The sequence below is a fragment of the Stylophora pistillata genome, chromosome 3 (genome assembly GCF_964205215.1).
Source record: "Stylophora pistillata chromosome 3, jaStyPist1.2, whole genome shotgun sequence".
Classification (NCBI taxonomy): domain Eukaryota; kingdom Metazoa; phylum Cnidaria; class Anthozoa; order Scleractinia; family Pocilloporidae; genus Stylophora; species Stylophora pistillata.
The window spans coordinates 32,029,524-32,057,224 of record NC_142521.1 but is presented as its reverse complement, the minus strand read 5'-3'; the positions used below and the strand labels follow the sequence as shown (position 1 = coordinate 32,057,224).

The 27,701-nt window shown below is 38.0% G+C and overlaps 2 protein-coding genes across 5 annotated transcripts; both read right to left on the bottom strand.

Annotated features, from left to right (window-relative positions):
- Positions 1 to 36: 36 nt before the first annotated feature.
- Positions 37 to 11,877, bottom strand: LOC111329616 (tRNA (cytosine(38)-C(5))-methyltransferase). Of its 3 annotated transcripts, none has more exons than XM_022934359.2 (13): positions 11,628 to 11,877; positions 9,218 to 9,327; positions 8,353 to 8,429; positions 7,923 to 7,994; positions 7,745 to 7,810; positions 6,789 to 6,834; positions 5,669 to 5,692; positions 3,863 to 3,946; positions 3,115 to 3,484; positions 2,132 to 2,177; positions 1,479 to 1,533; positions 634 to 766; positions 37 to 326 (listed from the first exon to the last, which is right to left on the bottom strand). In XM_022934359.2, exons 1-13 carry the CDS (start codon positions 11,695 to 11,697, stop codon positions 220 to 222), a joined length of 1,260 nt encoding a protein of 419 aa, XP_022790094.2. In that variant the 5' UTR covers positions 11,698 to 11,877; the 3' UTR covers positions 37 to 219. The 3 variants fall into 3 exon arrangements, with proteins under 3 accessions (XP_022790094.2, XP_088608861.1, XP_088608862.1); XM_088752735.1 differs by having other exon boundaries at positions 8,353 to 8,492; positions 11,628 to 11,643; XM_088752736.1 differs by lacking the exon at positions 11,628 to 11,877 and adding an exon at positions 9,847 to 9,864 and having other exon boundaries at positions 8,353 to 8,492.
- An 897-nt stretch (positions 11,878 to 12,774) lies between these two features.
- LOC111329633 (myomesin-3) lies at positions 12,775 to 23,588 on the bottom strand. 2 transcript variants are annotated; one of them, XM_088752730.1, is made up of 7 exons: positions 23,466 to 23,588; positions 20,092 to 20,698; positions 18,358 to 18,663; positions 17,494 to 17,799; positions 15,030 to 15,338; positions 14,217 to 14,306; positions 12,775 to 13,847 (listed from the first exon to the last, which is right to left on the bottom strand). In XM_088752730.1, the coding sequence occupies exons 2-7, from the start codon at positions 20,669 to 20,671 to the stop codon at positions 13,843 to 13,845; spliced, it is 1,596 nt and encodes a 531-aa protein (XP_088608856.1). In that variant the 5' UTR covers positions 20,672 to 20,698; positions 23,466 to 23,588; the 3' UTR covers positions 12,775 to 13,842. The 2 variants fall into 2 exon arrangements, with proteins under 2 accessions (XP_088608856.1, XP_088608857.1); XM_088752731.1 differs by having other exon boundaries at positions 20,152 to 20,698.
- Positions 23,589 to 27,701: the final 4,113 nt, after the last annotated feature.

The window sequence follows — 27,701 nt, the reverse complement described above, 5'->3', positions numbered from 1 at the left end:
CAGTTGCGAACCTTTAATCAATGGAAGGCTGTAAAATTAAACTAACCGAAGCTCCGCATTTATTCTTGGCTAAATCTATATTATTTACAGACAAAGAATGTTCCCTTAGAAGTGCACGTCTTCTCTCTTGTTTCCAGAAATAATTAATGCCACAGTTTCGCTCTAGCATCATTTCCTTTCTGTACAGTCACGAACAATCTCCAGCCAGTTTTTGCAGAACTATGGCGCATGGAAGAGACAGTTCAGTAACTCAGACACCACGAGAACATTAAGGCTGTTTCCTAGCAAGCGATATTGTTGTTTGACTGACAAGGACGAAGGTAGACCTAATAAAAGTAAAAAAAAAAAAAAAAAGTAACTGACAGTAAGTAAAGTCCCAAGTAATAGTATGACGACTTCAGTCCACCAAAGATCGCTTTCTCTAAAAGGGAAGGTAGTTGGTATTTGAGAGTGTATCATTAAAGTTAACCGATCACGAAAAAACAAGAAAGAGAGAAATAGCGTTTTGCTTTGTTTAGTGTTTTGTTGTTGTCGTTGTTGTTCTCTTTTTTTGGATGGGAAATCAAGACCCAAGATTCGAGCGCCATCGTGATTGAAAGTAGAAAACAAATGATTAAAAATAATAATACTCACAAAAGTCGTTCGGGAAGCCATGCAGATTTGCCACCTCGCGTGGAGTAAAATACCTCAGCTTCAATATCGACAGTAGATCTGCTTTTTGTTTATCATCTGAAAGATCTTGGTATCTCCTGAAAATATCCGAGACCTGTGTAGGATAACAAATGTCTATTACACTGATACAGTGTACTGTGATGAGAAGAAGGATACTTGGTCTGAAGGCGCAATAAACACCGTAAATAGAGGTGACTTTGCTCTGAGTAGGAATCTACCGATTTTGAAAGCGGGCAAATTACGAAAGATACGCCAGTTCTGTGTGTAATGTGGTGATTGAAACGTCCAGCAACCCCTTGCACTAAAAACAAGCATCATGTAAAAGAAAAGAAAAAACTCTTTGGATACCATAGTCGTGATAGATTAGCATTAATCAAAACAATTTAGTGCCTTGAGTTTTCCTTTGCCTTGGTCCTACATAAGGAAAAGTCATTTCTCCAAAATCTTAATCAAACATTTCCATTACGAGTTATTTCATTAAATGTTGCTTTTCGTGTGGATGTGGTGCATGAGCATGAGCATTACTCTGGGGGGAGGGGAGGGAAGGGACTACATAGGAGAGGGAACATCATATTGAATCTCTTCATTTGAACAAATTTTTTGATTTAGTTCAACGCTTTAAGAAAAGTCTCAAAAGATCATTTTCGAACTTGCGAACAAGTATTGATTCATGTGGAGTGATCAAAATCACTGTTGGGTGGATATAGAATAAATGTTTCGCTCTTTTCTTATTCCTCTTTCTTTTAAGCTAAAATAGGGGGATAAAGGGGTATTAGATAACAAACATTTAAAAACAGAAAACTTACGTCGATAGTTGCCATTTTGAGCACTGAGCCAGTTCCCTCTGCATAATGTCCATAACTACACACAGGAAAAAAAGGAGAGAGTAAAACTGAGATAAGTTGCAGTTGAAGCGAAAAGACATGATGCATGGGGCGTGAAACACGACAATTTGATTGAACAAAATACTATGCCTAATCCAAGTACACTTGGTATTCAAGCCAGTTTTGCCGCACTTCTTCAGCTAGTAGCATGTTCTGAATGGCAGAGTGTATTCTGAAAGTGTGTCGTAAAACCAGAACCAAAGTTATCACGACGCCTACTCACAACAAAGGTAAATATCACAAGGAGCCAATGAGAGCTCAAAGTAAAGACAGGCAAACTTCCTGAAGTGCGGGAAAATGCAAGTTACCAAGCCGCCATTGGTTTTAGTGCGGTACTGAGCTGATTGGTTGAAAAAAAGGGGATAAGTTTTCTGGACCAATCCACGAGCCAAGTAAGGCAAAACGAATGAATTCCCGGATTGCTAAAGAACAATTTAGAACTGCTGCCGTTCATGGTTACGCGCAAGCTTTGTTTATCTATTTGTTCTTGATTTGTTTGTTTGTTCTTTCTAAATATCTAACAGTCAAAGGAAAACATTTTAGCATCATGATATGATATGTTTAAAAATACTGACGCCTTTGTGAAGCAACAGGAACGCTCAGACTGAGGATTGACGATGTCTGTTAAGCGAAAGCAGAGAATGAACAGTTTACGGTAGTATGAACAATGCAGTATTAATTAGACATCTATAAGACTGACAGATCAAGTTCATAAAAAAATTCAAGCAAATAAGGTATTCATGAGAAAGAGAAGGATGGAAAAAGATGATGGATGTATTGAGCGGCTGTATATATTTAGAAGCTGATGAGCAGCATACCTTGCAGTGAACATTAACATCTGTTGACAGTATCAACAGCATAGAATGATATAAGGTATTGTTACTGGTGTGACGTAAAATCGATGCTATTTTTTTGCTTCCTTAAATTCTCTTGTTGAATTTCATATTTGCTTGACCATGGGAATTTATCAATATCGACCGTACACGTGCTTGCGGTAAGTCCACAGCAGATGGGCATACTAATTTTTAAGACTTAATCCATGTTAAAACATGACTTGCGTCATGATTTGTTTTGTCCTGTTCAGTAGAGAGCAGTGACAGGGGATTAAGTTTAGCTGTAACATTAAGGACATCTAATTCTACAAATGACTTCAGTTCTCGTTGTCTTGTGCCCAGGTAAAAGGCTAGATTAAGGTTACTAGTCAAGTTGCTCTTTGTAATAACTGTGCTGTTGTTCCTCATTGAATACTCTGCCAGGATGAGATGCTGGTCAATAACAAGTAAGCCCGAGTAAATCTTTGCACGTCTCGCAGATAGTTTTCTGGTAACTACTGATTTATACTCCAAGAGAGCCTCTGGGAGAAAAATCTGTAGCTTTCCCAAGAGTGAAGCCCAAACTTCCCCGGTCAAGGCTTACTCCCAGACCTCTAGATTTGGACTCCAGCGCTTAGCAACAGGGTCTCCCACTGAACTTTAGAAACCACGCTAACTGATCATAAGTCTTACAGGACAACGTTTTACTAAAGAATAAGCATTGCTTTAGTGTGTCATGCTCTTACCTAAAAGGAGGGCAAATTTACATAGAACCTTCCCCGGTAGAAGGAACTCTTTGAAGTAATGATCATCCTTATCAGTCTCTAAGTAATCACCGATTCGCCGAAAATGTTTGAGTTCGTAAACTTGACTACTTGAGTTCATTGTCGTTACTTCTGAACATCCTTCATTTCTTCTCCTTAAGCATTTCGAGCAGGCGGGGTTGTGACGTGCGCTTTGATTCATTTCAACAGAGCGCTCTGTCGCAGTTGACTGCTCGTGGTTATTCGTACGCTCTTTTAATTCAGGTGTTATCTTGTTGTTTCCATGTGAACCACTGCAATGACAGTGACATCGATCGGCGTGGAGGTACATGTCAGGAAAGCTATCCATAATCTGTCAAAGATAATGGAGCAAAACTAGCCTTATTTGTCAACTGTCGACCAAAAATAAGTTATCGGCTGTTCTGTTGATTCTCTATTAAACATATTAGCTATATAAAAGCGTGGTGAAGGAGTTGAAATAGAGGCTACCGAGAAACATATCCAACAGCTAACAAGGGCCGAATCGTAACTTGAAACCTTTCAGCTTGAGTTCCACAACCTAACCACAAGTTGGCTTGTTTCAAGTTTGGGGTGAATTCTTACTGTGAATGTACCGTATGTTGCGTTAATGTAAAAAAACTAATGTGCTAATGTTAATTTTAGTATTTCAGAAAGTTTCGCGATCATAATGGTGGTTAAAGCCCACATAAGCAGTTTTCAATCTGTTTACCTCAACACTTGTTGGGAAGCAAAATTGAAGCGGTTTCTTCTTTGCCAAAAGATAGTATCTTAGACGAGAGTTTGGGATTCCGAACTGGAAATGTAACGGTGCAAGCATGTTATTACAAGCAAACAAAAAGTACTTTACAGTACTTTAACGCATAGCATTCACAAGACACACAAATACATTGGGATTCCGAACTCCAATTGTAACGGTGAAAGCATGTTATAACAGGTACACAAAAAGTACTTTACAGTTCTTTACCGCATAACATTCACACGACATACAAGTACATGTACAGGTTCGTTTCATCTATTACCCACTGTGGTTTAAACTAAAATAGGCTTGCACTTATTTGTTGAACCTGCTCTTGTTTAATATCTCACTGATGCGGAATAAAAAAAAAGGTTACACGTAGATGGTTCAGGCCGAGTCAGGGACCGGGGACTGAGGAGAAAGACAGGGGGATAGTGGAATACTGAAACATCTTGAAATAACTAATTGTGTTAAGAATGCATTTAGACAAATTTACAAAATTGTCAGCTCTTCTCTACATACTTAACACCGAACATTCATGACGAATGTGATAGTTTCATACCCTAACCAGGTTACAAAAATATCGTAAACATGATTAGAAAAGACAGTCCATAGCTGAATACACAAAAACTCTGGCCGGGCCTAACACAGAGTGCAAAAGTAATTCGAACGATTATTCATGCGGCTGGTATGTCGGCTGATAATGTTTGCGGCTAAGATGTTGTCCGGAAAATGAATATGTCGCCTTAAAGCGAAACTCCGAGGTAAAATGCGAAAGTCTGAGGACAATCTTCAAGCCAAGGACATCATCAGCCGAAATGCCAGCAAGCCAGAAGGAAGTTTATGTATTCTATAACTCTCCTATTACTTTTCGTATCGCGCATTAACAGCAAAATTTATTGAATTGTTTTGTTCTTTCCCGAGCAGCATTTGAGATGAGCTTTTTTGTGTCACTACCAGTAGACTCTACAAAAAGAGTTCGTTTTTCTATAATGTAAAGTAACAAAGATAAAAGAAGTGAAAATATTGAGTTTGCTATCCTTCTTTTCAACGGAAATAATCGAAGGACAAATATCGACGTAAATGGGGGTTATTGCGTGATAACTGTCCAGTATTTTTTTACAAAGTAGTAAATAGAGTCACGCAAACATTTCTGAGTGGGTTATAACGTCGAACAGCGCGCTTCACTCTTCTTACATATTACTGATGTAGCGAAATATCACTACAACGGAATATCGTAGAACCCGCGGCACATCATGAAGATATGTCGCTCCAGTGAAATATCGCTCTAATGATGTTTGTTACTCAAGTGAACGGTGGACGCTCTTCAGCACACATTTTTAAGAACTGACCGTATATCAACATCATTATTATTATCATTTTATCACTGCCATCAACGATCAGGGAAAGGAGTGACATATTTCTCGAGTTTGTCTTGTTCGTCTCCAGACCTGACACACTCAGCAAGCTCGACCCTCCTCCTTCCAGTATTTGAATTTTAATTGTGCCTTCGTATTTTCTAGTGCTTAACAGAGCACATTTTTAAGAACTGACCGTATATCCCACCATCGTAACTGTTACAATTGCCGCTATATTCAACATCACTACTATTATCATTGTATCGTTGGTATACCTCAATACTGTTAAAATGCTATCACATATAATAAATTACCCCACACACTGTACACGGCTGGTATACATTCATTTTCCCAGTTAGAATTTTCTGAAGACATTATTCATTTCTTTTGGTATAAAAACAATGTTCAGTGTATACATTACCTGAACTGGAGACAGTAAGAACTCCTGTACGAAAAAAAACGGATGATAATGTTGGCTGATATGATATATATTTGCTGTGTGCGCACAAAGTATAGAACTGTTCATAAATTATTCAGCCTCAGACAAATAATTTACAAAGGTCATGGACTTGACTTTAGGTAATCCTTTATCACTCGTGAGTGACCAAGACAGAATTTCTCCTTACAATGGTCTATTCATAAAGTATAAAGCAGACGAGAAATGGGAATACAAGAGGGAAAAAAAAAGACGTTCCGTAACTTATATAGCGGACCAAGACAACAAGGTTAGTACGATATTTATCAAACCTCTGGGTTTAGATAGAGGGTGAATATTTCACCTTAAACAAACTTTTAAATTAAGCGTGCTGTACAGTGACATGACACCGGCATAACTGACCAATTATATGGCATGTACTAACTGTGAGATTAAAGAAAAGACCCTAGTGAGTTAATCAGGCCTCCATTAACCCCACTAGCTATTTTGATTTTCCATTGTTTTCTTAAATACTTTACAGATTTTTTTTTCAGTTTAGTTGAGACCAAGCAGGACAAGGAAATTGTTGTTGTTTCAAAATAGATTTGCCAAACATCTGTGATTGTGGATGTACATACTCTTGACAGAGCTGAATAATGAAATGCTACGTCAGCGTGTTGCCGTCAACAACGCGGGCTCAAGTGTCCTAGGTCTAAAATTTAGCGAAATTAGCGGAAAATAGTAAGGGCTGACTTTTCAAACCGATGAACTCTGTTTTCATCGAAGGCATTTTCCTATTTCCAGAGGTTTTAAGGAGAAAAATAATTTTTAAAAACTTTTCAGGGGATGTACCAAGTTTTTAGAGGTTGTTCTGTAAAAAAAAAAGCGGCAGGGAAAACGACATCTCGAAGCAACAGAATAGGAAATCATTCATGCGAACGACTCAAGATCCGTGTTTCCGCCGAAAAATTAGCTTGCGAACAGGCTCCCCGTTCAATCAGACGTGCTCCTCCAACCCGGGAACCTGTTCGCAGGCTACGGAAAAATCTAGCGCATGCGTGCACGTTATTCAGCTCTATCCATACTCTTGTCAATTTATGATACAAACAAGAATGTCTGAACGTACCTGATAATTGTAACCACAGGCGTTAAGGGTTTCAAGAAAATGTTCTCTGAAGAAAAAAAAGATTTATATACAACAATAAACAACCATGTCAAACAAAATAAACCATGATGCTGCCACAGTCAACGAACACTCACCTGCACAAATTTTTATTACATGCAGGTTCAAGTAGTGACATGCAGTGCTTTGGGATTTTCATGAGTGTTTAACACATGTAATGTTGCTGTTCAAGTGAGGGGTACTGTAAGTAAATATTAAGTAATTCAACCTGCTTTAGTATAAGAAAGCTGGGGTCACTAATTGTTATGATTTGTTTTGTTTTGTTTAATTTATTCACCACGGTTCAACAAATACAAACAACTCATCTACATTACACGGTTACAAGAAAAGAAAAAGTAAAGTGGAGTGGCAAGAGGGAGGAACAGAACTTTTGTCCCAATTGAGACCTAACCCCAAACTTATGACATGGTATCTTGTACTTCTATTAACAAGGATATCAATTGCACAAAATGGTAGAGTTCTATTGCAATTACTTGGTATTCTTTTCCCTCATGTACCTATCTACACTAATAATAATAATAATACTAATAATAATAATAATAATAATAACACCTTTATTTAGACACTATAATGTTTAAAGCTAAACAGCTTGTGGGGTTGTGTGTAAGTGCAAATAAACTCTAAATTAAATAAATTCAAATGATGATGGTTTTTGAGGAGAGGGGAAAACCGGAGTACCCGGAGAAAAACCTCTCGGAGCAGAGTAGAGAACCAACAAACTCAATCCACTTATGATGCCGGGTCCGGGAATAGAACCCAGGATACATTAGTGGAAGGCAAGCGCTCTCACCACTACGCCAACCCTGGACATAACAGTTTATCACTTCATTTTTCCCCTATTACTTTGATAAAATTCATGTAGCCTAAATGGAAAAGAGCATTCAACATAAATCATTTACCTTGTATCTGAAGTTTCAAATCCTTTTACATTTTCCATTAGAATGTAGTCTGGTGCCTTTGATAATCTAGCATTTAGAAAATAAATTTTTGGTTACCCTGCAACCAGGCTACACTGGATGAGAATTTTGCCTAAAGAACTGTATTATGCAAATAAATGTAACAACAAAATGGACCTACTGAGGTAGGAGCTCAAGAATATGGAGAAAACTTCTTGATCTTGGATCACTGGATGCACCCTGAAGACCAACCCTGTAAGTTAAGAATTCAAAGTAACTGTTAAATTTTTTACACACAAAAAAGAAATTTATAGGGAAGTGTAAATTATAAGAGCCTTCATCATTCCTTGCTATCAGATCCTACTAGGTATCCCTAATCTGCAAAAGAAGATCAATTTGGGTTTTTTGAAAGGAAACCACAAACTTATAATAAAAAGAACCACATTTATGTTAATGAAACATTAAATCCTTGCTGCTGGTCAATATTGAGAATAGACAACAGTTATGTCCAAGAAATTCTGCATTTTGAGTGCCAAGGTTTAAGATTGACTGGTTGAAACTCCAGATTATCTTGAACATAGTGTAACTGTGTGCATTTACAGCACACATACCTAGTAAATGGCTGACAAGGTGGTGACATCAGGAAAACATCAGCAGATAAACAATCCAGCTCCTTGACTGTAATCCCCTGAAAATAAATTGATGGTACATGGAATCTACTCTACTTGTACAAGGTGCAAAACATAGTTAGCTGTGGAGAGTAAATTTCTGAACTTAGTTTCCAAAGTAAATTTTCAACTGCAGATATGATATAGGGAACTTCATTACTCTAATCACCTCAGCAATTAAAAAAAAAACTTCAATATTGCAAACTAAGGCAAGCTGTTCCTTTTGTAGACATTGCAGGCCTATTAAATTGAGTTGAGCAGACAGAACACAAACACCACCATTCTGCTCACCTGTACTGCAGCATTATACATGCACTTGGTGAGCATGAAGATGCTGCTGAGTACATGTAAGGGGTATTGTGCAAGCTTGGCATTTCAATTATCCTAAACTTGAATACACTTGGATAAAAGATGTCTGAAAATTGATTTTTTTCCTTGGGAACATAGCCTAACCATAAGAAGCTAAGCACCTGGAGTTTCAGGTGCCTGAAATGAGCACAAGTTTAACTTTTTTATTCAACTGGTTTGATTTATCAAAGCTTATCAAAGTACCAATCCTACAATACTGGAAATGCAGTATATCTACAGGTTAGTCATCCTGTGAATTATTGTGGAAAAGCATCTAAAATGTAGATTGGCGAATATTTCTGTTCATTTCCTCTAGCTTATTAACAGTTGAAGCCAAATTTCAAACCTCGCACTGCAGATTGCACAAGATCTGCTAATATAGTGTGAGTACCCACATGTATACCTTAGTTCCCAGGCCTACAGTACATTTACTACTCGTTACTAAATCATATGCACAAACCTCTATATTCTTTTGCAGCAGTTTTGTGTCAGTAAAGTTTAATTGATACACGAGGTTTGCTGTGGTGTTGATCTCCAAGGCTGCAATTACTTCACCAGAAAACTCACATCCTGCAGGAATGAAAAACAGGAACATTAAAGTTAGAGTATGAAGACAAAATAACACATATAGCATGTGTAGGAGTCACTTTGTGTATTTTAGCTCACCTGTAGAAAACACCTTTCCTGACTAATAAAATATAACAGCCAGAAGACCCCTGTCTGCAAGTCACATCTCAAAGAGAAAACAGGCCAAGGAAATACTCAAGCTCTTTAGATCAGGGCTTGAATTTTTTATTTTTTGATCGCTAACACTTCAGGTTTTTCCCCCTTTTTTTTTTTCACTAACCAAATTATAAAGTTTGGTATCCAAGCTAACAAGTTACGATATCTCAAATATTGAACATTTTGATAATAACGACTACGACAAGCTAAAGAGACTGGCTCAAATTGCATGATGACCTTAAAAACGTTGACAATTATGCACCTATTTTATTTCCCTCTCGTTTACCATGATTAGTCAAGAACAGTACATCTCCAGCAAATCTCTAAAAAGAGTTTAAGTAGATTTAACAACTTGAGTATACTAACTATTCCTCTGAGAGTAGGGTCTACATGCTCTTTGTCCCAAAGTCCACCTGAATGTTTAAATATGTTTGAAAATTTTACTAACCATGTCGGGTTAGTTGGACACATTTTTAGTAACCAAATGTTGAAAATTACTAACCATTGGTTAATGGGATACTGTTAATTTCGAGCTCTGTAGATATTCCAAATGGTTTGTGAGAAAATTCTTTATGCAGTTTACTAATAAAAGCAAAAAATTTCCTAGTGTACTTCCTGTGCCTGAACATCACCAAATTTACACTCACATGTGAATTTTGTCATTTACCTTAATTTTGTAATTTAAGCATTATACAATTTGGTGAATTGTAATTACTGATTATGATTACAGTCAGGCAGTTCAAACATAAATTGTCAACATCTGAGACTTTTACTTGAGATTCACTCATTTGAATACACACAAGGCAGTGTAGATCGTGAGTTTCCGTTTTTAGTCTCTTAACACTGAACAATGGAATAAGAAAGAAGATGAAAATTTTTGAGAAAGCAACTTGGTTTCCTCTGATAGTCCCTGCTGGGCAAACAGATCAAACTTTGAATTTATAACAAACTTTGAATTTATAACAAACTTTGAATTTATAACGAACTTTGAATTTGTAACAAACTTTGAATTTATAACAAACTTTGAATTTATAACAAACTTTGAATTTATAACAAACTTTGAATTTATAACAAACTTTGAATTTATAACAATCTCAGTGTTTGGAACTTGCAATGAAGTACTCAATCTCGTTTTTGATATAATTATTACTTCTTGAGTTCTGGGCTCTGCAGGACACAGTTTTTATGCCTAAAGAAAGTATTTTGAAGCCAATACTAAACATATTTCACAACTTTGGAATTGTTAATGGAATGCCACCATTGGAAGGAACATCACTGACATACTACTTATTGTTCTAATAAATTCAATGCTTCATTCATCTGCCCTTCTTGGACTCCCCAGAGGATGCCAAGTTGCTTTCTGCAAAATTTTGCTATATTTGCCTGCACTCTAAATTTGTGCATTAAAACCAAAAACACACAAACTGATCATAGTCTTCAGGATATCAACAAGTTTTACATCATAATTGAGATACTACACATAACCTCTGAGTCCCTTTCCCTTCTTGAAATATACTACTACATCTTAGCTTTCATTTGATGTAAGTTTCACAAGACAGGCTACACATAACGTCTGAGTCAAATCGCCACTGGTGACGAGTTAGGTGGTGGCGAATTGACCGGATGCCATGCTGTCATATCGACAGCCAATGGAACTGATGACAAGTAAGGAACAGACTTAAGACGATAATAGTGACGAGCACAAAACTCATTTGTGGTAAAGTTCATCTCTACAAAGCGTGAGGCATTTCCTTTGTCAAGAGACTTAAAGTAAGATATAGACTACCTAAACAGCACATTTTAATTTTATTAGTCATAGCCATATAATTATGTAGTTTAGGTTAGTGATATTTTTCCTTAAAAGGAGAACTGTGACTTGCAAGACTTTCTTATTTTTTATACACTTTCATGTTAGATTCAATAAAGGTTATTTCTCAAGATGATGAGCTATTGTGTCAGCAAAGGAAGGAAAACTTTTGCCGCAGCATGTTCATCTGAGTCAGCAACAATGGGAGGCGAAAATTCTGTTTTGATCGATTTTCTGAGAAGACGACATGAATGATAAGAGTTTTGAAATCGTCTCAATTGATGATTTGAACAGATTCAGTAGTCATTTTAACATTATCACGTTCTCTGTACTTTATTACCTTTAGAAGCATAGTGCATTCCTCCGATTCCACTGTAAAACTCGACAACTCGAAGAGGTTCGTCCACCATTTTGATTTGGTGTAACCAGGCCTTCCATGCAGAAATATTTACTTCAAGTAAGCAAAGCAAGGTGTCTAAAGATTTTACGAATAATCAAAATAAATTGATCTCACAGTTCGGCTAATGATATGACAAGGGTGAACGTGTAGTCTGATCGTCCGGGTGAGTGTATTCCTGAGAGGGACTGTTGTCGGTGGTAGTGACTGACGTTTCGACAACCTGTGCGGAAGTTATCATCAGATTCAAGTGAATGATTGTTGTCAGTAGAATGTTCTTATTCCAAACAGGTAATGAGAGTACTCAAACTTATCAAGTAGAAGTTGTTATATCCTTATCTAACACAAATAATTGTCTTGACTAATTTAAAAGAACCTGACAATTTACCGAGTCAGCCTTTGCTTTCCTTATGTCTTCTTCTCTGAAAATCATTACTAGGTCGCCTTGTTCGATGGTTTCAAAAAATTTTTTCTCAATGGAATGTTACTTTTCAATGCAAGGTGATTCTAGAACTCGAAGAGGTTCGTCCGCTATCTTGATCCTGTGTAACCAGGCCTTAAGTGAAAGAGCTCTTACAACAAGCACAAGGTTTCTCTAAAAAAAGTTAGTCTTAAAAGTGCCGGAATGCCACCATGTTCTTTGATAGTGTTTCATCTGTTTCGTTTTTGTTTTTGTTTTAGCTTCTTTTCTGTCTGTTTTAGCTCTGTCCTTGTAAAATCAACTTTGTAACTAAAGTTAATTTTCTGAAACCCAAAATAGAAAATGCCACTTTACCTTTAGCAGAAAATATTTCCGAAAACAAGTTTGGGATTTTCTCCCAAACCCGTTTTTCACCGGGGATTGTGACGATCTCTCCGGAAAAATGTTGAAGATTGAAACGAAAAACACAAAATCACATCGCCATCAGGCAAAATGTACGAAATTTAAGAGTATCAGAATTCTCTTTCGTTGTTTAAAATGGGTAGCGAGAGCCGAAACAAAACTGAGAAAAACGGACATGAGTATCCTGGTGCAGTACAGAGACAGTACTGTTTGACACAAAATATATATATGAGGCCTTCCCCTGGTTATTTTCACACGTACGCCGTCTTAAAGGTTCTACAAACTTTTTATTTTGTCCGCCATACCTACTCCCAGAGGTGGGAGAATGTTCCTATCCTAATACTCAATGGCACTGCGGTTTTTCTTGTTATCGATTGAACTTAGAATACCTGAAAAAATTTACAGGAGTCACGGTCCTTCTGGTACCCTTAATCTCCCTGAATCCGTTGGTCCTCATTGTCAGAGTCCACTAGTTTACAGAATCCGTTCAAGCCTTTTTGATCAACTTAATTGCGCTACTCGATACTTTAAAAGGTACCCAGAAACAAACTCGGTCTCTCTAAAATCGGTTTATGATTTACAAGATCGTTCATTTTTTACAAGAGTCCTACGACAGTTCCTTGATCGGTTTTGTTTACGAGAAGGTTAATGGAAGGTATATCGGTAATCCCTCTGGTAATATTAATGCTTAAACCTAATTGCCAAACGTCTGCTTTAACCAAATTATATACCTTTATGCTGACACTGGACCAAAAAAAAATTGTTCATCATAATATTTTTGCAAGTTGAATGAAGTATGGTTTGTTAGTACTACTTCCATACATTCCTCATCATGGATGAAAGATTCTTAGTGATATCACAGGATTCGCAGGTCGAGCATCACTACTTGCAGATTGCAAATGAATTAAAGTACTTCAGTTTTGCAACCAACCTTCAATTTCTGCACGACTTTTGCATTAATTTACAGTTGCACATTTAATCGACAAGGTCTTACATATTATCCATATGTTAACTAATCTTTGAACGAAGACCCGTGGTATAAACCACAGTTGAAGACTTTCAGGAAAAATGGTAATTACTGTACTCTTCTTTCGTTTTGTCGTTGGTTCATTATGTATCAAAAAAGAAACACACGAACACACACCATAATTCAAATGTTGGTTGCATGGTTCTGATGGGGTCTACCCCAGTCTTATTGATTCATTTTTATGATTAGTCATGAGATGTAATTTTAGATTGCAATTTCGGTTTTGAGTATCAAGGTGAAGATTGTTTCGGGTTTGGTTATGCTGCTCCATCCTATTTCCTGGTCCAGTTTCGAAATCCATGACTTCTTCACTCTATGGAAAGGCAAAAGATGATATTTAAAAAGGTGATAAATAAACACGAAATCTTAAGTTTCGCCTTTAGTCCACAGGCCTAGACTCCAAAAAATGACCTTCGGTACCAACCAGGGGAGTAATACTTCCATGCATATATGAAAATTACTATTACTCTAGTTTGATATTATGTGTGATAGCGATAACTGCCCGAAATTATTTTTTTTAAGCGCGTTAACCTTATGTATGAGGTAATAATAGAGGTAATAATAGAGGTTTCTTCGAGATGAGTTTCTAAACCTCTGAGTTCAAATTTACTTGAGTTTCGACTTTTTCCATGGCAATGCTGAATTATACTTAGATATACAAATAAACTGGCATAACAATTACCTTCCGTTCCATTCCTCAAATACCAAATGATGTTTTTGAAAAACATGACCATCTTGAACAGAAAAAACTCTAGTAAAGATTCAGGTGAGACTAAAAAAGGGAAAAAATTAAAAAAATAATCAGCACTGTATAATGTTAATATTATAGTGGGTTCTCTGAAAGTCACAAGGGTTTAAAGGCTGATAGTTTCTAAAGAAACTGTTTGGGGCTGCGTCGGTGGGGGTAACGAAATAATTTGAATATATCAACAAAGTTGAAATGGTAAATTGGCCACCGTTACGATTATAAAAGCTGACGTTTCGAGCGTTAGCCCTTCTTCGTCGCTCCGACGAAGGGCTAACGCTCGAAACGTCAGCTTTTATAATCGTAACGGTGGCCAGTTTACCATTTCAACTTTGTTGATATATTCAAATTATTTCACAAGGGTTTAGTCGCGTTAAGTTGGACTATTCAGACCCCCCCAGAGATAGGACATTGGCCATGGGTGGAGAAGCAACGGACGGATGTGTGGTGGGGGGAGGGGAAGTTTGGGATGGGGGATTTTGGTTGTGCCATTACAAAATTTACCTGATGCCCCATATGCTCTGTTATATTCTAATGATCCCCCCATGGTTTCGTTCTCAGTTAATTGGCAGTCAGTTTTCTAAAGTCCCCCTATATACACTCTTTCGGCGAGTTCCCTCGCCGTGTGATTCCCCCCCCCCCCCCCACTGTTTCACTGTTTCATTTATATTGGGTGCTACTGTTGTACCTTTTACCATTAGTGGAGATCGATTGTGCAATCTATTGTTATTTCAGGCGACTAGAACTTACCACAAGCAATTTGGACTAAGTAGGGGCGTTCCTCTGCCCTTGAACTGTCACCGCATTGGTTTGTGGCAGTTACTTGGAATTCGTACATTTTCCCGCTTTTTAAACCATCGACTTCAAGTTGAAGAACTTCTGGAACAGTAGGCTTTCCCTCCCAAGAAGAACCTGCGCCATCTTCATTCACTTCTCTTTGATAAACTGTATACTTTGTTATCGCTGATCCATTGTCTTCAGGTGCTCTCCACTTCAATATCACTTTGCCTTCAGTTATTTCACTTGGAACTTCTTCAATTTCCACTTGATTTGGAACACCTGCAGAAAGGGTGGAATCAACATCAATATTTTATGATGTATGTATCATCATAAATTGTCATAATCCTTGTTTGATAGTTTGCACAATAATATAATTCCCTATTTAATATGCTAAACCGGCTCCATCTTCATTTATTCAGATATCTAAAATTGTGCCCAACTCATTTCTTAAATACTTCTTGACTGTAAATGCAACCATAACGGGAATGCTTTTTTCGAAAGAGCTTTAAAACTATTATGTCCACTTTAGGCCTCCATCACCATAAAAGTATACGTCGTCCTAGGTCGGGTGAGTGGCCAAACACGAAAACAAGGCGTTACGGGAAAAATATTTAGCTGCTGTCAGGAAATTCATAGTTGGAATGATTTGATAGCTTTTGGCGATTCTCTTTTTTTTCTTAATTGTGTGCAGTAAATTACTTGGGATGTCAAATTCAAACGTTAATTTCTGTGTCCCTCGTTAATCGTTGTGACCCTCTTTGGAAACAAAAGGGAAACTTCGGTCTTGAGGCAAACAGAGTGGGTTTTTTTAGTTTTATCGAGGGATCAAAGCATTTGCAGGCAATGGCTACAGAAAATCCGTAGAGATGTGGGCCGTAACCTTTATTGGCGAAGAATGCAAGAGTTTACTCGCTTCATTTTTGTAAAGAAGAAATAAGAACGGGACGCAATTTCTTCAAAGTTTGCGTGACGAACTTCTCCTCGCGAACGACCTCCGCCATCGAACCGGTCAAGTCAAATACCTGAAGAAGAGAGTCGACTGGAAGATCTGTTCACGAACGGGGATGAAGAAGATGAAGATGTGATTTAATACCTCATTTTACCGAAGGCTTCTCATACTAACAATTTAGGCAGTAGTTTTGCTTCTGTAGTGGACGATGTACCTACGATTTCAAACGAGCTCGATGCTGATGAATTATAAGAATCACGAGAATCCTGAAAGCTCCAGGCTCAGAAGAGGATCGCTCTTTTAAATGATGAGCTCAAAATTTTGAAAACACCCCTAGCTAAAGTTGAAACTGACTTCGTGATTTCAAACGAAGGAATTAAGCGTCATTTGGAAGAAGACAGTGAGATGCGATCGCGTAGATTTTGTGTAGACAATCTATCAGAAAACGATTTAGTTTCATTTTACACTGGTTTCACGAACTCACAGATATTCCGAACGACGCCTTTGAATTTAAGCCAAGGGAAAAGCAGTGAAAGCATCTGAAACGAATTAAAATTAACAAGCGACCTGGCGTACACATTCAAGCGTCCGTTCGATCGCTGGAATAATAGTCACTAAAGTGCTTACTGCCTAACAGGTGGAGCTTTTGCACGCAGTGAACGCTTTCGCTGGATCGTTTCTGCATTTGAGCCAAAAACGTAACTCTTCATTTTTAGCTCTGCTGGGTTTCTGCCTGTTTGACATAAGTCAGGAGTATCACCCTCACCAAGTAATACAGACACGTTAACCCAGTCACTTCTCTGATGATCTTGTACTTTTTTATCTTACAACACCCGTTTTGGCGTTTGACTGCTCGCTAATCCCAGGAGGGCCGCTATTTGTGAATACGGTGTGTAATATAATTTAAGTTCTTTCGGGCGTATGTTAAGAGTTCTATACTAGAGCTGATTTACGATCCACGTCTGTTTGTGAGCTACTTTTTAAATTATCACGAAGATTATTTTTGTTTATGATGAGCCTTAATCATTAGTAGACTATGGTGGAAACATTTTGGGAACCAGAATTTAGAAGTAGTTTATTTTTAAAAACAAGTTTTGTAAGCAACCATGTGCATGTTAGGAAAGTTCAACTGTGTTTTAGTGCCCCGCCACTATCTGCTTTTTATCTTTATTTAAAGATCCACCCGTCAGGCATTGAAAAGAGCGAAGGAGAAAGAGAAAGAAAAGACGTTTAAAAGCATTTTGTTAATATTTCATTTGCCTTTTCGATTGTAAGAAAAAAAGACGGCGTGCGCTGTTATGGGTGACTTTTATGAAGCGTTCTATTGTTTTCAATTTTTCAAATAACTCGAGGTCCTCATTTTATCGGTAGCCGAGTTATAGCCGAACAAAGCATTTTGCTGCCGTGCAGATTCATGCTCCTAGTTTCTTTAAGTTTTGTAGTTTTCATTTAGTTGTAGTTTAAAGCTACGTTTGAGAACCTTACCCAATACTTTTACTCTGATTAACGCGTTCATCCCTTTCGCGCTCTCACCGCACCAGTTTGTGGCAGTTACTTGGAATTCGTACATTTTTCCCTTTTCTAAATCAATGGCTTCATGTCGCAGATCGTGTGGACCAGTTGACGTTCTTTCCCAGGTAGAATCTGAGCAATCATCATTTACTTCTCTTTGATAAACTGTATACTTTGTTATCTCTGCTCCATTGTCTTTAGGAGCTCTCCACTTCAAGATCACCCTGTCTTCAGTTATTTCACGTGGGACATCTTCAAGTTCCACTTGATCGGGAACACCTATAGAAACATTGGAATCATCATGAACCTTTTCCAGTGAATGATTTGTATCGTCATTATGGAAATTTTGAATACTAAATTTGCCCCAGAAGCATCACTGGAATCTTCTAAATTCTGTGCCCTACTGATTCCTTAAAATACTCCTTGACTGCAAATCTAATCGCATCTGGAATACTTTCCAGAAAACTTGAAAGAACATTTTTTAAAGAGTTTAAAAACTGATATGTTTATTTTTAAAAGAGTCACTCTGTCCTAAGTTATTTCAAATGGACCTACAAAATTCACTTGGTTGGGAACACCCGCAAGTAGGATGCAAGCAATTTCAATTAAATTTGAATTTAGAATTTAACCTTTTTTGATGCAAGTGCTGTCTTTGATCTAATGATTATAACTGTAATTCGTATCAAGAATTTTTTGTTGCCAAATTTCAATTTTAACCCGAACTTTTTTTTTAAGTAGAAAGCTATATAAAGCTTACTGCAATGACACCTTGCTAATTTCATTTAGCTTGTAGTTTTTCATTTAGTTGTGGTTTAAAGCCATGTTTGAGAACCTTACCTAACACTTTTACTTTGACTTTCGCGTCCTCCCCTCTTTCGCTCTCACCGTACCGATTTGTGGCGGTTACTTGGAATTCGTACACTTTTCCACTTTCTAAACCAATGACTTCATGGTGAAGAACGCCTGGACCAATAGACTTTCCCTCCCAGGAGGAACCTGAGCCATTTTCATTCACTTCTCTTTGATAAACTGTATACCCTGTTATCTCTGCTCCATTTTCTTTAGGTGCTCTCCACGTCAAGGTCACTCTGCCTTCGGTGATTTCACTTGGATATTCTACAATTTTCACTTTGTTCGGAACAACTGCAATAAGGATGTAAGCAATTAAATTCAACCTTTTTCGATGCATGTGGTTTCATTGATATAATGAACATGAGTGTGATTCATATTATGATTTTTTAGTGTCAAAATTTCAATTTTAATCCGAGGAATAATTTGAACGAAAATTTTAAAGAACTTATAGTTTATAAAAGCTTTTATAGGCTTTAAAAAAGCTTATTGTAATAACGCCATGCTAGTATGAAATCTTTAATAGTTTTGGGACTACAACTTAAGTTCTTTTAAGGAAGTATACCTAGTAAGGATTTCACTACAGGTGACACCGAATGGGGTTTCCTTGTATACAGTATAATCTATACATAATAATCGTTGTTTTGACAACAAGGATCACAGCACTATGCCCTGAAATTGTGGCAAATTGTCCTCCATGCGAAGAGAATGGTAAAGGCCATTTGATACGGTGGCCTACAACTGTCACATCAAATTAAAATCACTCACATCAAATTAAGATCACTCACATCAAAATAAAGTTAATTACTCACATTAAATTGAAATCACTCACATCAAATACAAATCGGTGACATCAAATTGAAATCGCTCACATCAAATACAAATCGCTGACATCAAATACAAATCGCTCACATCAAATTCAAATCGCTCACATCAAATACAAATCGTTACATCAATTGGTCAGCGGCTAAGTCAACGAATGCTATCCTCAATGTTTACTCGGTCTTCCACTTTACCGCCACTTTGTACGATCTTTCTTTTCCCAAAATCCCACTTTCACAGGTGCAAGTCGATGTTGAGCCGAAATGAGCAACACTGGATCTCACCGATCGTCCATAATATACATGTAGAACATAAAATATATATGTGCAACATTTCTCTTACCTTTGCCACAGGTTCTGCAGAATTTGCATTTTTCAACATCGATCGCTCCCACAATTAGTGCAATACATATTTGCTAGAATTCTGATCAATGAACTAGTGTCGAGTCAAAGAACGATCGTACAAAACGGATCGTACAAAGTGGCGGTAAAGTGGAAGACCGAGTACACATTGCGGAAAGCATTCATTGACCAATTGATGCAACGATTTGTATTTGATGCGAGCGATTTGAATTTGATGTGAGCGATTTGAATTTGATGTGAGTGATTTGAATTTGATTTGAGCGATTTGAATTTGATGTGAGCGATTTGTATTTGATGTGAGCGATTTTTATTTGATGTGAGTGATTTCAATATAATGTGAGTAACTTTATTTTGATGTGAGTGATCTTAATTTGATGTGAGTGATTTTAATTTGATGCGAGTGATTTTAATTTGATGTGAGTGACTTTAATTTGATGTGACAGTTGTAGGCCACCGTAATTTGAGGCTCTCCCTAAGTCATTATTTTGGGAGGAAAAAAAAGAGGGAGACGATTGTTTCTAAAGCTTCAGCTTCTTACCAGGAATAATAAGTGAGGCACTTTCGAGGAACATTGGGTAATAAGTGTTGTCTTTCTTACCAACCACTCCAACTACGAAGGTTTTATCTTTCTTATCAAAATACAGCACTGGCGAACCAAGAAAGCTTTTCCTATCGAGGTCATCACGACTAATGGTGTACTTCTTGCTTACATTATTGTACAACCAATCAACAGGTTCCGCTCCTTTTCCATCATCACAGAGATAGTATGAGTATACTTTGTGGAGGTTCCTTTCATCTTCTGCACTTAAAGGGAAATGTGAACTTAAACCTTTGCTGTCTGGAAGAGGGAGAAAACTAAACTTGTCATTGTACCGAATATCTTGGATTTCCTGACGATGTCCGTCTTTATGCTTTGGAAAACGCGAACAAAAGCGATCCAAGATGAAGTTCTGCTCGTGGTCTTCAGGGCTGGCTACATCTCTGCACGTGAGCACATAATAATTTCCATCATGTTTTACTGCGCATCCAATCCCCTTTCTTTCTGTGCTTTCTCTAGTACTTACCATAAACAACGCCTTCTTCGGTAAGGGCTGCAAAAGGCCTTCCAAAATTCCCATGGTAAAGATCCCGATGATTTTTCAAGGCTGAAAGAGGGTGTTTCAATCCATTGGTAAAATTAAACAACACTCTTTCTCGTGATGGTTCTAACCCTAATCCTTACCCTAACCCCGAAACTGGTAGCGAGTGCACCGCGTTGCCTTATATACCCAGGAAAATCTGGTAACACATTAAGCCGTCACCATACGTTCGTCGACTGTCAGTCTACGAAATGATATGATATATATGATAAATATGATGTAGGAATCTACATTTTAGTATGTGGGATAAGCTGCAATGCAGTATCACGGTTACAAATAATATTTCAGCATTTTCCTTGCATATATGGATTGTAATTTGGGTGATAAAGTTCGGTCGCATATAGGCTGTCTTCTCTTTGATTGTCATACCGCTTATCGCCATATAAAATCGTCTATAGTCTTCTGGCTTAGGATAATTTGTCAAGCGACATATGTCATGGTAGGATTCCGACTGAGAGCGATTAACAAATCATTTCCTCCCGTGCTCTATTACTGGTTTTCATCAATTCTGTCGTGAAACATTTTTGATGTTCTATTTTCTACACTAAGGGAAGCTAGGTTTTAAGGATAATTTTTATCATGTTTCCTTTTCAAAGTAATGTGAATGACAGTCAAAAAGAAACATGGTCTATTTATCTTAGATGCCAAACCGTGACTCACCTTAAACGGAGAAACTTAAACTTGAGGATTATAGGGCCATTGTTCAATACCTAATTTCCTAGAAATTAATTCTGGCCAAGGAAATGCAACACGATAAAAGCTAAATTTAAGGTTTTACTACTAACTACTGTTGGAAAGGAGCAAACTAAGAATGCTTTTGTTCCTTTCCCCAGAAATTAAACTGATTTTTACTCACTGGCATCCAGTTCCTGATGTGAACTTTGAAAATGTATTCAATAGCCCTGAATTCATTATAATTCACCATTATTTTACCTTCCTTAAAACTGATCTCCAACTTACGAGAGATAGATAAAATAGCATACAAAAAATTATCCTTTTCTTTCGCTAGAATATTCAAATGGTTGGGCCAATGTTTCACTCTCGAGGAAACTTTTTTTGGAACAGGTCCATGCCTCCGTTTGTTGACTTCAAAGTTAGACTCGTGCGGATTTTTCCAACGGCAGAGACGGTTCTGCCGTCAAATCTGATAAAACTTTCCTTGTTTTCGAACAGCCCTTCAACTTAGCCGAATGGCCGGTAATAAAGTACTGAGGATAGAAGGAGATCCAAAATCAAATCAGAGTGCCTTCAATAACGAAATTGCTTGTGAGTTTAGTATGAAGACGAACCAGAAACTGTTAGAGCACAGCAAACTGGGTAGCCAAAGATATTACTAGGCAGATGTCAGTTGTGAAAATAAACTTCATCAGAAGTAATTTTGCACTTAGATTTTGATCATCCTCCATCGAACTTGAGAGAAACTGAGAGATGAACCTTATAAGCCACTCAGAGACTGAGCCACACATTTCCATGCCATGCAGTAATCAGCCTGGAACATATTGTTACATCTACCCGGTCAGAACGAGTACTGAACTAGACCACAAAACAATTCTATTCACACTGCGGCAGACGTTTTTGCAAAGAAACGTTGCTCGATGAATCCTAATCATTAATTCAGTAATTGTTTATTTGGCTTTGTCAAGTTTCAGTTTTAACCTTGTTCAGCTTCACTTGTCCATGAAATACTCGTAGGGTTGGATGTGATCTTATTCTAAGACCTAACGCATGTTTAAACCTTATAGTGAAGAAGAGGAAAAAACTTGATTCACTCGGATTTTTCAACGTATCTTGGTCGCTTCAATCCTAAAGTCGAGAGTTTCTTCATATTCCTCCCGTATAACTATGGTCCAAAGGTTTGGAATTCCTTACCTCATGATCTTATCTTATCCTGTACACAGATTCTCCATCTTTAAGACTTCGCTTTAGAAAATTCCTCATGTACAGACAACTAGATTAAACTCGCCCTTCCGTAGTTAGCAAATCTAACCTCTACATCATGTGTGGAACCCAGGTTTGACAAGCTTCGAGCTTGTGTTGGGCTTCCTCGCCACACTACTAATAAACGACCCTAAATTGCAATTTTATCTCGTTTAAGCATAGATTGTTATTAAACAATATTATTGCAGTTCTTACTTTTGATTTTTGTAAACAAATGTAATCTATTTTTACATGTATGTGTGTAAGTGGCAAATAAATCAATCAATCAATAACGACCGAACGTAAACACCAGAACACAGTGTACAAGTGTACTTAATTATGCACGGCATTCTCTACTGAAATTTGCATAAATGTGCAAGCCACAGCTGAATAATTGTTGCAACACTTTAGAGTGCTGACTTACGCCTGCTCGTTTGTCAGTTGTAGTAACCATTTCTAAACTTGAAAGGAAAACCGGTAAGGCCGCTTACAGCGCACTTATTTCTGCTCAGCTCGCTCACAAAACATTTCTGGATGCTGCTTGATTTATGGCGACCGCGGCCATTTGATAGCAGCAGGAGATACGAAGTATTCCTTTTACTTTCTAAATGGAATTCGAACCATTTCTCGCAATTCAATTTACCTAGAATAAGCTGAGTATCAATGACAAACGTAAGGATATTTTCACTCAAATACCATGCCTGATCAGTGTTACATCGGCAGATAAGCTACTTTATATCCTGATGGCAATTATAAACGAGACTGGATACAATCGACGTTCATTCATTCATCCGCTGTCAGTCAGCAGTGTTGATACTGCGCTTAAGATCAAAAGATTGATCATTCAAAGACTTACCAAACAGCTACGGAGACCCACTTAACAAAGAGTGGTATTTCCAAACAAGTTGATGGGAATGAGCGCAAAACTTTACAAAGTCAATGCATTAATGAATCGATGTCAATCACACCATACAGGATGTTTAATTCACTCATTAATTCAACTGTTCCGCAACTTAAACATTTCCTAAGGCGCGATAAATCATTCATGAGCTCCGCTCTCACACACTTAATCACATATGGCCACTCATGCCGATCATGCAGTATAAATCGTAATGAATGTGTGGCAGAATAGCAATGTTGCGATTCACATCAGCTCCGGCCACTTGCTCGAGTGAATTATCGTTTATGCCAAATAGGTTATTATATATATGCCAGAGATAGGCCTAGAACAGAGTCATAGCTTCGAACTCTAAAATTGCCAAGGAGAGAGGAGATCACAGGAGAAAAATACCACCACACTTGTTTAGCACAGGAACAATTAAGAAAACAGTGATCAATTGTTTCTTTTCGAGGGCAGTAAGCATATTCATCAGAATCAATATAGCCCCAATGTTTTAGGGAATCGCGGACTTTAATGGCCCGAAGGACAATTAACCACAACACATCATTTGTGTAGTTTTCAGAAAAGTCATCTCGAACGAATTTCCAGAGATTGTCAAGTTTGAAATCGATAGGAAGAAAGGGGAATCAATAACGGTGAAGAATCGGGGTAGCAGAATTCTCTCTTAACAGGGCCTGATAGCATTTCTTAGAGGTAAAATCAAAGTCTTGCCACTCTTTGCGGGACAGAATCCCGCGAAGAGTGGTAAGCGCCGAAAAATATTTCTCCTAATATGGTGTGGAGTCATATGAACTCGGAGTGGAATTGTCGCGAAGAGAATGCCACTCCGGCCGAAAAGAAGCAAGCCTAAATCCTAGTAAGTATTTGGTTAGGTAAAAGAACTTTGATTCGGGGTTGAGAGATTAGACACGAGAGAGGCAAGCTTTAAGGAGTCACCTTTGATTTGGAAATTGAAAATTCCGGGGTCACCTTTGTTCAAAGGCTGGTGGCAGGTCATTCAATTTACCGTCTCAATACGAGAGCCCCAAACAAAAGGCCAAATTAGCGAATTTACTTTACAAATAACCCATCGAGGAACGCCGCACAGAACCGAATACAGATAGAGTAGTTTACTGATTCCTAAGACGTTGATCAAAAGAGATTTGCCAACGAGCGAGAGAGAACGAGATTTGCAGAGATTGAGATGTTTTTCCAACTTCTCAAGTTTTAGTTGCCAATTATCCACTTCAGTATCATTGCCGAAAAAAACTCCTAAGATTTTCATTTTGGTCAACCACCTGAGGCCATATGGTTGATCGCTTCGTGTACGCCACGCGCCCAACCACATGGCCTCCGTTTTGGCGACATTTAGGCGCGCTCCAGAGCCGCGTTCATAAATATTAATGGTATCAAAGAGAGATGCCAACGAACGAGTAGATTTAACAATATAGGTCGTATCATCAGCATAAACCCCAACTTTATATCTTATTCCGCGTGCGCCGGGTAAGAGAAAGCCTTCTATGGCGGGATTGTTTCGGATTTTACAGGCGAGAGTTTCAACACATAAAATAACAAAAAAAGGGACAGGGAATCCTCCTGTCTCACTCCGCGAGACAAAGGTATCGCTTCAGTTAACCATTCATTAACGATGACTTGCATGTTAGCATCATCATATAGTTTGCTAACCCAGTGGCAGAATGATGTACCAAAACCAAAACGGTTTAAGTGATTTAATAAAAGGGTGCGAATAACTCGATCGAAGGCTTTCTCTTGATCGAGACTGAGTAGAATGCCGGTTTCGTTAGTGCGCTCAATATAGTCTAAAATATCCCGCAATAGGCGTAAGTTTGAAGTAATTTTCCGACCGGGCACAGAACAGGTTTAATCAGGATCAACGATAAACTGTAAAACTTTAGAGTGGCGGAGAGAAAGGGACTTGGAACTTATCTTATAATCGACATTTAGTAAGGAAATTGGTCTCCAATTTTTAAGATCTTTGCGATCCTCTTTCTTGAAAATGACTCGAGTATTACTAATTTTCATAGACTCGCACATCTCTCCAGCTTGGGAGCATGCATTGAATACCTGGCACAGATATGGACCCAAACGGTCCCAGAACTTTGTGTAAAACGGCGACCAGGCCAATCAGGGCCGGGAGCTTTGTTTGTGCTCATTTTATTCAGAGCGATAGTAATTTCCTCGAGCGTCACCTTCGCAAGAGGATGCCTGATTGGGAGGGAAGTTGACGAGACAAGCAAGATAAAAGATCGGTTTGCATCGCGACATCTACCGGCTCTTCGGAAAAGAGTCGATAGTAAAAATATACGTGCGCTTTCGCAATTTCCTCTTGAGAGAAGACCTCATTGCCGTCTGAATCGTACACTGAAGAGATGTGCGATGTAGACCTTTGCGCTTTACTTCGCTGTAAATTAAAGAAATATCGGCTGGGGCGTTCGCCCTCTTCTAACCATTTGGCACGACCACAAATCATAATTCCTTCTGCTTTTTTGGTACGGAGAGCTTTCAGGCGACTTTCCGTATTGGATATAGAATCGGAGACGGTTGTGTCACCATTAACTAGAAGTTGCCGAAGTCGAATTAATTTATTGGTTAAGGAAACTTCATCTCTATCTAACCGTTTCCGTTTCTTACGTGAAAAGGAGATCGCTTCTTCCTTAACGGATCGTTTTAGAAACTCCCACCAATCCTGGATGCAAACGAAAGCATGTAAGAAACGTATGTCATGATCGATTAAATTACCTATATCAATGCAGAAATCTTCATCTTTCAAAAGGGAGTTGTTAAAATTCCATACACCAGTGACGCGTTTTATTCTACTGGGAAAGTCAAAAACAAGGGAGACAAAGTCATGATCAGAAAATGAACAAGGAAAGATATCACACTTCGTCTCAGGGGAGAGCAAATCCTTAGAGATGAGAAATTTATCGAGTCTGCTCGCAGTTGTTGAGGTGGAATTGAACCACGTAAATTGCCTTTGTTTAGGGTGCAATTTACGCCAGACATCGATAAGAGTGAAAACACTTTTCAATGACTCGTAATCCTCATGAATAGAGATGTTTCCCCCAAATTTGTCCAGAGCGTTATCATAACAGTTAAAATCCCCGCCAATAATAGTCGCCGAGGATGGAATAAAAAAGTCATGTAGAGAGTCGAAAAAATTTTTTCGTTCTGATGGATTGGTGGGAGCGTAAATATTTACTAAGTTCAGATCAACATCGTTGATCCTGATCAGGATACTGACGATACGACCGTGCGAGTCTTTCCTCCAAGATATGACTTCATCTGAAATTCTAGGAGAAATAAAAGTAAGCCACTCCGCCTTGTCGGCCGATGGCAGGGGACCAGAAACTACGTCCCGGCCATGGATGAGACACGGTTTTGATCAGAGACTCAGAACTAATAAACGTCTCTTGTACAAAGCAAAAATCACAAGACATCTTTTCAACTGAATCAAATAAATAGTTGTGGGTGAGGGGATTCCCCATTCCCCTCTTACTGATAGTTACTAATTTGAAAGAGGTTTATGGAGAAAGACTCACATAAGAAAAAACATTAAACAGCAACAACAACAGCATTTATTTAAACACGATAAAAAATTCAGCAAAAGCTGATGTGGTCGTGTACAAACAATAAAACTAAATTCCTAACTAAATACAATAAAACTAAATTCCTAACTAATTACAAGAAGACTAATGTAAGATTTCTACATATTTACAACAATAAAAATTCTACATAGTAAATCATTATAATATACGTGGCTTAAAATTACACTTGAGTGACTTTTTAAAAGCGTCAACGTCTTGACTTGATCTCATTTGATTTTCCAGAGCGTTCCACCGAGTAATTGACTTGCATGATTTCTTGATCATATCGGTCTTAGGTCTAGGTAACTTAAATGTCATTTTCCTCCTGAGGTCGTAACTACTTACACACTTTTCAAAGCGACGGTTCATAGGACATGGTAAAAGATGATAATAAGCCTGATGCGCTAAGATTAGTAATCGTTTCTTATACACATTCTCTAAGGTATTCCATTTTACTGTGGCAAGAACCTCCTTGCTTGGAGTACACCAATCCAAGTTAAATATTATTTTCGCCGCTCTAACATGTATAGATTCTAAGGTTGAGAAAAACACTCGACCACAAGAGCCCCAAACTAACATACCATATGTCACATACGGCAGAACAACC

Coding starts and splice junctions, on each gene's coding strand:
- LOC111329633 (XM_088752730.1), bottom strand. CDS start 20,671: ATGGGAATTTTGGAAGGCCTTTTGCAGCCCTTACCGAAGAAGGCGTTG. Junction 18,664..20,091: donor TGCCTCACTTATTATTCCTG/GTAAGAAGCTGA, acceptor TCCTTATTGCAG/TTGTTCCGAACAAAGTGAAA. Junction 14,307..15,029: donor CTTAGTCCAAATTGCTTGTG/GTAAGTTCTAGT, acceptor TCCCTTTTTTAG/TCTCACCTGAATCTTTACTA.
- LOC111329616 (XM_022934359.2), bottom strand. CDS start 11,697: ATGGTGGACGAACCTCTTCGAGTTGTCGAGTTTTACAGTGGAATCGGA. Junction 7,811..7,922: donor ATTCTTGAGCTCCTACCTCA/GTAGGTCCATTT, acceptor TCTAAATGCTAG/ATTATCAAAGGCACCAGACT. Junction 327..633: donor TGGCTTCCCGAACGACTTTT/GTGAGTATTATT, acceptor TACTTTTATTAG/GTCTACCTTCGTCCTTGTCA.